We start from the raw sequence: 12,206 nt of genomic DNA, 5'->3' as shown, positions 1-12,206 counted from the left end.
TTGCCATTTCTTTGCTCATGTCTCGATCAACTGCATGTACGATGTGTTCCACATTTGTTACCCAGGTTTAATCACTGCCTCATGAATGGAGGTATCAAGCACACACAGGTGCGTGTGTACACATGTCTCACTATGGTGACTAGTGTAATGATGCTCATCAATACATCTCCCTCCTCCCACAGTGCCCCAATATCTCTGTGTGTGCTATTGTATCCTTCACCCTGCCTGCATGGTGTCTACTCCTAGACTGAGGGAATGATGGTGTCAAGCACACACAGGTACGTGTGTCAGAGAGTGGGTGTCAGGAGATGCTATCACATCACCTACACCATTCTGAGCTATACTAATATTTTTGGTGGTTCATACGATAATTACCAGCTAATAATTGCCTATATTCAATCTTCTGTTTCAGAAGATTTACAAAATGATATCGTATCTAGTGAAGCTCACTCGTGAGCACAACTTTTGAGTATCTAAGTATCTAATTTCAACCCACCCCCTCCAGGAGTATTGACGTGACTCCCTCCAGGCCTGGTGAAATGGACCTATCGTCTCTCTATTATATATAGCACATGCAGCAGCAAAGTCAACACATCATTCGATCAGCAAGAAACCACCTCACCCCAGCAATTAGGTGTGTGTGTAAATTTCTGTAGCCCATAGTATAGTAGCTTTGCTCTATAATAATTGTATACCCTCCCTCGATCCACACACACACAACCATGGCCCGGTCATACACATTTCTCTCTTAGTAACAGCTTTTAAATTTGCTCTGTGTTGCAGACCTATAACAAGGTGTCAGAGTTTTTTCAATTCCCTGTTAGTATTGTAACCTAGTGGAACATTGTTGTGGTTTTAGCTGTGTTCTCATCATATACAATCAGGACAACTAACACCGGATGCTTGCTTCGCTTCTGGATGGTGAGTGAAACAATGTTGTTACTACGGTTATAATTGTATAAACAATATAGATGCAGATCATTGCTTTTGTTACAGTGTGTTCTATTTTCTGTTATAGTTTCTGAAATGGTCTTCTTTTCGGAGCTAATCAAGTTGCATTTAGTTGATAGTTGATCCACTACATAGATTAGCAATTGCTTTGGTTTTGAGGCCAAAATTAATGTCTCTCTAAAATTAATGTGCGTGTGCTCTCTGAATTCAGTCATAATAATTATAGCTAGTGTATTTGTTCGTTGTATAGGTATGACAAGATTAATGACATCATCTTCACTTTCATCAACCAAACTGGTCTCTCTATGCTTGAGACTGACGGACCATAATTATGGAGGTGCAACGTGCGGCTCAGCTAACCATACCCACCACACCTCCACCAGTGACTCCGTGTACTGGCAGACACGACTACAAGCACAGCTCTATTCTGAGCTACGAGCAAAGAACGTGTTTATCAACCAACCTGACAACTATTTCTATTGGGGAGGAAGCAAGTCTGGAATGGGGTGAGACTATAATTAATGTCTGTACATGTGTTGTTTGTATGGGGAAGAGATCGATAATTATATAATTATAGCATACGTTATGTTTGGTCTTGATCAGGGATTTATTTTGGGCACAATTTTATGTGTACCTTAGTATAATATCCATAATTTGTGTGAAATTTCCGATTCGAAGCTAAAGATGCATTCAGCAGCTCTTGACAGAGCTAATCAGTACATACATGCATCAGTACATGTGCTCAGATCATCGCTCACTTTTTATGTTACGAACGTTGCAGTACTGTAGTTAGTGTACCTGATGTAGTGTTAGTTCCAGGCTATTATTTACTTGTCCCCCCCCCCTCTATAATTATAGTTAACTTTGAGTGCATGAGATGGACATTATTTTTATCATTATTACTAGTCTTGTGTGTAGGAACGTTGCAATAATTATTATAGTCAGTGTACATCATTTATTAGGTCTATGCAGTAATTTGTTTGTTTGCATGGTCCATGCATTCTCCTCTCACCATGCATGCATGCTGAATACTTGTCCCTCTTGCTCCAGTTATAATGAGAACCAGTACAGCCTGCCTCGCTGGGAGGACCTCAGTGTGAGCAGACAGGGGATGTATGATGATACCTACCATTACATACCCACCCAGGGATGGATGTTTGTACCACTGGTCGTGTATCACGGAGGTATGTATGTATGTTAGGGTAATGATTATACCATGCTGTATACAAATATAGCGCTTAAATTTTGAGGCGCTTAATTAATTAATCCTTAATTTCTGGCCACAACATTATTTGAAAAAGGTCTCTTTCTAAGCTTTCAATGTCTGCTTTCAATTTTGTTATCCATATTCCGTTCCACATTAGCTATATATAATCTATATAATTATAATGTATCCGCCCCCTCCACATACTAACAGGTGGTTCTGCTGCTCAGTTTGAGCCACTATCTGAGCACCTAGTGGAGTATGAGTGGGCGTTGGCACAGTACCTTGGTTACGGAGTTGCAGCTTGTTATCGTGGCCCCAGGTATGTGTATAAAGTATAAAATGATGTGTAGTTTTCACGCTGAGTGCGTGACTATTGTAGCAAACGTGCGTTTTTTCCTGATAGTTGCCACAATAGTCACGCACTTGCGTCAAAAACCATACATAATTTTTTACAGTCTAATGCATGCACCATATGGTTTAATGATCTCCCTGCATGCATGCAGGTTGTATGACACTGATGCAACCATGCAGTTGGTGAAGAAGTGGGTGGGTTTCTACAAGACCTATCGTGACATTCTGATCAGTGACATAGTCCATGTGAGGAGACCAGACATGCAAGGTGTGTGCATGATGGGAGCTAGGGAATGGAAGTGATTAATTATGTACCGTATAAATATATATTCGTATATGGAAATTGTCGTATTGAAAACTAAAACTACGAAATGATTCCACCGCAATATATAGGTTCAACGTCATGCAGCTCTACAAAAATACAGAATATTAATATTTATATGGGTATAAAATTATAGTTCATGAATACGAACATTTTAACCAACGAAGATTACACGCTGTACATAATTATAATTATTATAGCGTAGCTAAATAAGTTTGATGTTATTGCTATACATGTTCTCCCTGCACGCATGCACAGATTACGACTGTGTGCTGCACGTGAACCCTCACCTTGACCACCGCGGTCTAGCCATGATATTCAACCCCACTCCAGTGGCCATCACGCGCAATATCAGTCTACCACTGTACTACACTGGCCTGTCTGACAAAGCACTCGTGTTGCCTGAGGGACAGAGTCCGGGGGCAGTGTATGGGTTGGACAGAGGCTACAACGTGGTGGTGGCTGTCACCATGGACCCCAAGAGTATCACATGGATACTTATCATGTCATCTGACTAAATCTATACGCAGCAATAGACAGTTGTAGTATATAGTGTACTGTTTAGTCGGAATACTTTATTGTGCAAGTTTTTATACCTTTTAAATTTGCTGCTGTACCTGTATAATTTTTTGAATAGAACTTTTATCCCACAGTGAAATAGTACAACTACATGTATATGTATTCGTATACCCTTCTTTGAATTCGAAATTATACATGTGCATGCAAGCATGGCCATGGGAGCACTTTCTATTTATTATGTAATTGATACACAGTCATTTAATTGATTCAAGTATTTTATAGCGTATATGGTACGCACAGAACAAATAATTACAGCATAATTATTTTTTACAACGTACATGACTTTATAACTTCAAATTCTATTGCAAAGTTCACGGATCTATTGAGTCAGTGTTTGGGTCAGAGTTTATTGGTTGCCTAGACGACTCTAACGGTGTAATCGATGAAGGGAAACGATAATTTGCTGGAGCAGGTGAAAATGGAAACATTGGGAAGGACACGGGATTCACATTAAATCGTGATGACTGTCCCAGCATTGAGTTGTGTGAAGAAGGTCCAGTGAAATTGGGGAGTGGTGTATTGAATAGACCACCCCCCGGCACGGGTACAAAGGTCGATTGCCCTGTGTTCATTAAACCAGTAGCTGTGGGGTACATGTGTTGAGGGTACGTGTGAGTGGGCGGGGCATTTAAACTGGACTGTATGGAATCAATTTGTTGGCGAAGAGAAGATATTGCATTCCAAAGCGTTGTTGAGTTGTCACTAATAGAGAGTAGAGCAGTAGAGCTTTGTGCTGCTTGTGATTGAGTATTGGCACCATTGCTGTCTTGAGATACATTGCCTTGATCATGTGACACTCCACTCGTATCATGTGATCTGTCCCCCTCCTGAGTGGTAGTAGTGGTATTCGTTTGTACTCCTTTTTTCTTTCGTGGGCTCTTGGATTTCTGAGCGTGTCCAGTTGAGGTCTTGTCAGAACTACAGAAATCTTTCCAACTGCCGTACACCAGAGGAGATTCAACAAAGCTCTCGGCCAGTCCGGGGGTCACAAACTTCCTGTAGGTGTGGCGTGAGCGACTGGGCGTGTCATGTGATTTGCTTGAATCTCTGTGCACTAGTACGACAATGTCAAATCCTAACAGAGACAGTTGGTCCACCTGTGTGTGTGTGTGTGTGTGTGTGTGTGTGTGTGTGTGTGTGTGTGTGTGTGTGTGTGCGCATGGTGTGTGTGTGTGGGTGGTGTGTGTGTGTGGGTGGTGTGCGCGTGTGTGTGTGTGTGTGTGTGTGTGGTGTGTGTGTGCGTGTGTGTGTGTGTGTGTGTGTGTGTTTGTGTGTGTGTGTGGGGGGGGGGGTTGTTTGATGTGGTGAATTAAAGGCTGTACAATACAATATTAACAGTATAAAGTATGTACTGTCAGGATACTGTATATCAGATGTATGCGGAGAGTAACGTGACTTCCTGTATCTGTCACAAGCTTGGAATTTGCACACTGACCAATCCTAGTGTGGGTGATGTAATCTACTTTCACATTTACATCACCCACGCTTGGATTGGTCAGTGTGCAAATTCCAAGCCCATGAAAGATACAGGAAGTCACGTTACTCTCCGCATATGCCTAATATACTCTTGGTATAAAGTGTGTACTGTATAGTGACCTTTTTCTGTAGTATCTGCAGTAGGTTTGAAGGGTTTTTCACAATATCCTGGTCAGGTTTGGCCCTGCTCTTACTGGAAGGAGGGAACTCGTGCTCACATTCGGGACATTTCTTGCAGCGGATGTGACAGCTCTCCTTACAGTTAGGACACACTCTCAGAGTCACTTGCTGGGCACCTGTGTGGGCGTGTGTGTGTGTGTGTGGTGGGAGGATGTGTGTGTGTGTATAAGTGTGGGTGTGGTGTGTGTGTGAGAGACGGGGACGTATAAATGGTAGAGATGAATTAAGATGTACGTGCACATGAGATAATAGTTACTTTTTCGTTTCTTTGTTGGTGGTGGTCCATTCTCGTCACTCCTGGAGTCAGTGTCTCCAGTCACAGCAGCTGTATAGAGAGAGTAGCTGTATTGGACCACACTGTGTACTCATGATCCTAGTGAGCTTACATTGTTGTGGTAGAGACTTGAGGTAGTCAACAATTTCAGTGTGACCCTCCTGTGTAGCAAGGTCAAGAGGAGTCTTGCCATTAAAGTCAGTTACACCTGAGCAAGAGTGGGTGTAGAAACAAAGGTATAACACTGCATGGTGGTTGTGTTGTACTCACTGATATCACAGTTGGCCTTCTCCACGAAGTACATACTAATACTTACTGTTGGGGTCAACTTTGTATTGCTCAACAAGTTCCTTCACGACACCCAGCTCGCCAAGGTCACATGCCTCACAGAGTAACCTGGCTTTGTCCTCATCACCACATGCACAGCCACGGCTCATCAGGTAGAGGGCAACATCCATACAGTCCTCATAACACACAACATCAGAACCCTTCAGAGCATTGTCCAGTGGTGACTGTCCCTCACCATCCCTCACATCTGTACATTACACAGAGTCAAACAAAATACCGTATAGCGCAAAATTTTCGAGGGGCTTAATTTTCGCGGATTTCGTGGCTACACAAAAATTAAGTCTACAAAAATTGTTCTATTATCTGCTATAACTTGCAAAGATTTAAAGGTGTGGCTTCCGGTAAGCAGTCATTCCGCGAACATTGTGCAACGAATTGTTTTTAGAGGCCAATCCACGAAATATAAGTGCCTCGAAAATTTCGCGCTATACGGTAGTTACACAGAATCTGTGTCTAATATCAACTGGGCAGAAGCAAAGACAAACAGTAGAAGCTATGGGAACAAATACAGAGCTAGACTATCAAGAGCACACTAAATCTCACCAACATCCATCTTCCTCTCCTCCACCAGATACTGTACCACGTCTTTATTTCCCCATATACAAGCCTGATGAAGAGGAGTCATGTTATCCTTATCCCTCACGTCTGTTGTGGAACAGAGTTCAACTATCACACAGATACTAATTATTATGGTGAAAGGAGAAACAAAATGGTCAAGTACAGTAATTCAACCAAATCAGGACAATTTTTCAACTGTAAAATACATCATACACAAAAGCATAAGTAATACTGTACTAACGTACGTACATTGCAAATGTTTTACTACGTAAAATATAAGCAAATTTAACACAAATTAATCTCTAAACATTTTTTCGCTATAGGCCTACATAATTATTATGTTCCCTCAAGGCAAGGGAGTTTATGAGGAATGCGGAGATTATGGTAGTTAAACCCCACCCAGTTGCTATGATACAGACTCCAAGTGGGATTTATACTGTTTAAATTTAGATACGGAGAAACATTATTTTATTAATACACGACTGCTTACCAGTGCTACATTTGAGCTCTTGGATCAGGTACTGCACCATCTCCTTATCACCTCCCTGGCATGCCCAGTGAAGTGGAGTCTTGCTGTACGTCCCATCACCTTTATCAGTCCGAGCTCCATGGGTAACAAGTGTCTTCGCAATCTCAAGGTGGCCCTTATCACAAGCCAAGTGTAATGGAGGCTTCTTGTATCCCCACTCGTCACTCCAGTAGAGCTGGTGGTTGGGGTCTGCCCCATGTCCCAACAGAGACCTAACTTTGACGACGTCACGTTCGTCTACAGCCTCGTATAAGTCCTCGGCCTCGTATAAGTCCTCGGCTAGCTTCTTTTGAGCGCTGTATAAAATATATAGATGGTTGGGGGGTCAGTCATACAGAGAATTACTTGATATGTGTATATAGTTTATACAAGTGACACCATGCACATATCCAGCTGTCACTTTGCTGTACAGTGTTCCACCTCTGATCATAGCCAGCTCTGACTCTACTAATGGAATGAGCCTCCCTCCATGCAATCACAAGGTGCTACCATGAGTAGTAATTATAGTCTACATGTTCACTCACCCGGAGTCTTGCCCAGTAGCCATTATATTGAAGCTTTACTGATAGACACACTTGAGCTTTCTTTGTCTCAGTTCGCCCCTTTTCAGCAAAGTGCCACACCCGCTTTCTGTATTTCAGGTATTTCCGGAATGAAGCTGATTGTGTCAAATCAGCTTTTAGGTTGAGGCGGGTATTTCAGACTATCAACTCGGTAGCCTCGAGATGGAGCTAGTGCTAGTGCTAGTACATGTACTCCGCCTGGTCATAATTATAATCATATCTTACCCATATTTTCCATTGTTTAACATCATCAGCTATAATTATTGTTCTACAGTTCATTGTTTCGATTGTTCTTTTCTCCTCTTGACGACTTTTGATTTGACCTCTGACCCCGGGTCATCTGAAGTGACCTCCTCTGAGTCATCACTGGTATCTATGGCAACCACGCAGGAACGAGGGAACCATCCACGCACCACCACACCTTTCTCAGACAGAGCTGTGTGCGTGTGTGTGTGCGTGTGTGTGTGTGTGCGTGTGCGTGTGTGTGTGTGTGTGTGTGTGTGCATGTGGGGGATGTATAATAAACTTTTTTATCGATTATTTTTGGGGAATCGGATGTTTGCAACACATACAAGTTATGGCCGCTTAAATTTAGCTACGAAAACATTTAGAAGTTTAGGCCTGCAAGCAATCGCTAAGTGACATCTATTATCAAGAGTTCATTGAACTCTTGCTATTATAGTCCTTTAGATTTGTAATTGGACAATCCTAATTGAAGATATCGACCATCAAAGAATAGCTAGCCTCTGCAAATCAAAGTAATAAATTATTATCTACGAACCTTCTGATAGCGTCTTGTCACCATAGACCCAGTACCGACCCCATCGCGTGACACTGAACACATCACCCTCTTGAACCTTGATCTTTGGTTCAAAGCGTGGGGTACACAGACACAGCAAGAGTCCAAAGTTTAAAGGGCAACTAGAACCAGAATAATCTTGTTTAATTCGGCAAGTCACCTAGGACAAACGCAACAATTTAATAAAAAAATACAATACGTGTCAATGACTTACTGCTTGCTTTCGCTTGAGTTTCTTTTGTTCTAATTGTTCAACAGTCAGTGAAAATTCTAAACATCCTTTGGCCACTTGCCACTCGAGGCCATTGCCCTGACTACGCCCAGACCAATTAATGACTTGAGATAAGTTCCTCTTGTAACCGAGATCATAGGGAAACACGAATGGTGGTAGTGACGAGTCATGTGTATGTCTGTGTCTCGCCTGTGTGATGTGTGGAGTGGGTGTGTGTGGGGGTGTGTGTGTGTGAGGCCGTAAACATGTGTGCAGTGCGTGGGTGGTGTGTGCCAATAATAATTCATGTGCAAAAACGTACCTTTAATCCAATCTTCTATTTGTGTTCTATTTATGAGGACACCTTTTAGCTGCACAATAAAAAATAATTATACATGTAGTACATGTAGTACATGGAGGTACCGTAGTGCTAGAAATAGGCAAGCATTAATAATTATTGCGTTTAGTAACAATTTTAAGGCTACGAAAACAGCTAACTGTTAGCTGGTTGGAGCTTATCAGCTCTACAGCATACAGATAGAAGCGCTTTTTAAGAACGAATCCAATGGTATATAAATATAGAGCTTATTGTTGACCTCTGACTCTGAGCTTCGTCCCAGTACATTTTAGTGACATGGTTGGTGGTTCCTGTGATCCTGGACACCACCTCACACACTTGCCAGATACTGGGACGCAGCTCAGGGTCAGAGGTCAACAGATGATGCCTACAAAGGGGACAATAATTATACGTATCATTATAATAATAGAGCAATACACTTGAGGCTGGCAGAATATCATAGCACCTGTAGCTAGTGTGTGTTCTCAAAGTTAGCTCTGAAAACAGGTCCATTTCACAAAGAAAAAACTCACTATCAATAGTCTTTATAATTATAGGCTTAGAGTTAACATAATTATGCATAAACCTGGCTACATTTCACTAGGATTGTGTGTGTGGGTGTGGTCTTACCTCTCAAGTTGTGCAGGTCTTGTGTGTAGGGAGAGTCTTCAGGAATGCTGTACTGAGCACTGACCATGGCTAGAGGGTTGTCACCAAATGGAGTATCCATGAAGCACAGCTTGAACAGTAGTATGCCCAGTGCCTGTGTGTGGGCGGGTGTGTGTTGTGTGAGGGTGTGATGATATGGGTATTATAAGATTCGTCTCATTGAGAGCTTTCAAATGAGTATCACTAGTAAACGTGTTTATACTTAACTTAACATGGTTCAATGAAATTGGTTAAGCGCATACCACCACTCATCCCCCACATTCCACAGACTTGATGACTAGACAGCCCACATTCACTACAATTGAAATGCAAACCATATTAGTCCACCACGTATAGCTACAGTGCTCACAGTGGGGACCACACTATAGGCTCTGTACACTAGCTATAGTGCACACAGTGGGGACCACACTATAGGCTCTGTACACTAGCTACAGTGCACACAGTATAGGGACCACACTACAGGCTCTGTACACTAGCTATAGTGCACACAGTGGGACCACACTATAGGCTCTGTACACTAGCTATAGTGCACACAGTGGGGACCACACTATAGGCTCCGTACACTAGCTACAGTGCGCACAGTGGGGACCACACTATAGGCTCCGTACACTAGCTACAGTGTAAACACAGTGGGGACCACACTATAGGCTCTGTACACTAGCTACAGTGTACACAGTGGGACCACACTATAGGCTCTGTACACTAGCTACAGTGCACACAGTGGGACCACACTATAGGCTCTGTACACTAGCTACAGTGTACACAGTGGGACCACACTATAGGCTCTGGACACCAGCTACAGTGCACACAGTGGAACCACACTATAGGCTCTGTACACTAGCTACAGTGTAAACACAGTGGGGACCACACTATAGGCTCTGTACACTAGCTACAGTGTACACAGTGGGACCACACTATAGGCTCTGTACACTAGCTACAGTGCACACAGTGCACACAGTGGAACCACACTATAGGCTCTGTACACTAGCTATAGTGCACACAGTGGGGACCACACTATAGGCTCCGTACACTAGCTACAGTGCGCACAGTGGGGACCACACTATAGGCTCCGTACACTAGCTACAGTGTAAACACAGTGGGGACCACACTATAGGCTCTGTACACTAGCTACAGTGTACACAGTGGGACCACACTATAGGCTCTGTACACTAGCTACAGTGCACACAGTGGGACCACACTATAGGCTCTGTACACTAGCTACAGTGTACACAGTGGGACCACACTATAGGCTCTGGACACCAGCTACAGTGCACACAGTGGAACCACACTATAGGCTCTGTACACTAGCTACAGTGTAAACACAGTGGGGACCACACTATAGGCTCTGTACACTAGCTACAGTGTACACAGTGGGACCACACTATAGGCTCTGTACACTAGCTACAGTGCACACAGTGCACACAGTGGAACCACACTATAGGCTCTGTACACTAGCTACAGTGCACACAGTGGGGACCACACTATAGGCTCTGTACACTAGCTACAGTGCACACAGTGGGACCACACTATAGGCTCTGTACACTAGCTACAGTGCACACAGTGGGGCCACACTATAGGCTCTGTACACTAGCTACAGTGCACACAGTGGGACCACACTATAGGCTCTGTACACTAGCTACAGTGCACACAGTGGGACCACACTATAGGCTCTGTACACTATAGCTACAGTGCACACAGTGGGACCACACATAAAGAATAGTTTATGGAAATTTCGCCCCTTTCAGCCTTGTTTATCAGTAAACATTGCTCAGATCCTCCCCCTTTTCAGAGAGGTGTCCCCTTTCACAGTAAACAAAGCAAAGATCATCCCCTTTTCTAGTGGAATGCTTTGAGGAAGTACAATTATCAGTAATTGTAGCTACAATAAGCTATCAAGCAATTTGGTAGAATGTCATTAAAAGGTCATAATTAGTGAAAGGTCAGACCTCCAATAGTCCCACATGTCCATACATGCATGTACGTATAAAGATATTACTGGCACCACCAGTAACACATATCTACCCCCCCCCCCATACACACACTTATTATAGGTGCAAGCGACATTTACCAAGCGAACCTCAAGCTAATCCTTGGCCTTATATGGTATATACCATACTGTAGTTTAAAATACCATGACATAGGGAAATCTCTCAGCCCATGCCAACTCAGCTAGCGTATGGTTGCTCAATATTGAGCACCCTCCACCAATAAAGTCTAACACATGGGCAAGCAGTACTATCGGGAAATAATGCACCTATCAATGTGTTGCCCCACCCCCCCCGGCCCCCCCGGGAGTGGTCGGGGTTATATGGGGGATTTGACCATACCTCAGGTCAAATTCCCCCAGGTGGGGGAGGATTCTGTGTTCAAATCCCCCAGTCAACAGGGGGGTTTTAAGCCCCAAGCAGTTGCCTGCATAAAAACAGGCTATAAAAGCAGTCTTTACTACGCAAAGCCAGGCCAAATCCCCCAGTATGGGGCCAAAATGTCAGGTCAAATTGAGTCAAATCCCCTCGTATGTCCCGGGGGGGGGGGGGGGGGGGGGGTAGTGGGGCAACACATTGATAGGTGCATAATTATGAACAAAAACAGTGGAAGATCATTATTAGGAGCCTATAACAGGTACCGTCTCTACAAAGCATTTCCCCTCACCTCCATCCTTTCATGCATTCATCCATTCTTATCCTATAGCACCGCCACTAGCATGCACTGCACTGCACTGTACTGTACTAGACTGACACCTGCTGGCAGATTCACCGTGAGTAGGTAATGGTCGTAATTATTGCTTTCCCTAAAGACACTAACTCTAACAAGACGCTGCAACTGAAGTGATCCCATACCAACTACAATGG

At 43.4% G+C, this 12,206-nt stretch overlaps 2 protein-coding genes across 6 annotated transcripts in view; one reads left to right on the top strand and one right to left on the bottom strand.

Moving 5' to 3' along the window:
* Positions 1-3,539, top strand: part of LOC135331521 (uncharacterized) — a 35,590-nt gene extending 32,051 nt beyond the window's left edge. For 2 of the 5 annotated variants that reach the window (XM_064526734.1, XM_064526750.1), the window contains 7 exons: positions 183-278; positions 506-921; positions 1,202-1,457; positions 2,002-2,135; positions 2,369-2,477; positions 2,662-2,777; positions 3,090-3,539. In XM_064526734.1, coding sequence (XP_064382804.1) covers positions 900-921; positions 1,202-1,457; positions 2,002-2,135; positions 2,369-2,477; positions 2,662-2,777; positions 3,090-3,349 — 897 coding nt within the window. In that variant the 5' untranslated portion in view covers positions 183-278; positions 506-899 and the 3' untranslated portion in view covers positions 3,350-3,539. The other 3 variants (XM_064526726.1, XM_064526741.1, XM_064526717.1) reach the window with 3 other exon arrangements.
* Positions 3,540-3,622: 83 nt separating this feature from the next.
* Positions 3,623-12,127, bottom strand: LOC135330932 (uncharacterized). The gene is made up of 14 exons (XM_064525921.1): positions 12,007-12,127; positions 9,316-9,448; positions 8,671-8,719; positions 8,352-8,558; positions 8,120-8,297; positions 7,564-7,774; positions 7,300-7,405; positions 6,737-7,071; positions 6,232-6,354; positions 5,657-5,875; positions 5,453-5,548; positions 5,323-5,391; positions 5,007-5,182; positions 3,623-4,507 (listed from the first exon to the last, which is right to left on the bottom strand). Exons 7-14 carry the CDS (start codon positions 7,320-7,322, stop codon positions 3,722-3,724), a joined length of 1,827 nt encoding a protein of 608 aa, XP_064381991.1. The 5' UTR covers positions 7,323-7,405; positions 7,564-7,774; positions 8,120-8,297; positions 8,352-8,558; positions 8,671-8,719; positions 9,316-9,448; positions 12,007-12,127; the 3' UTR covers positions 3,623-3,721.
* Positions 12,128-12,206: the final 79 nt, after the last annotated feature.

The sequence above is a fragment of the Halichondria panicea genome, chromosome 1 (assembly GCF_963675165.1).
Source record: "Halichondria panicea chromosome 1, odHalPani1.1, whole genome shotgun sequence".
NCBI lineage: Eukaryota > Metazoa > Porifera > Demospongiae > Suberitida > Halichondriidae > Halichondria > Halichondria panicea.
Note: the sequence above shows the minus strand (reverse complement) of the source record. Positions and strands in the feature narration are given on the sequence as shown.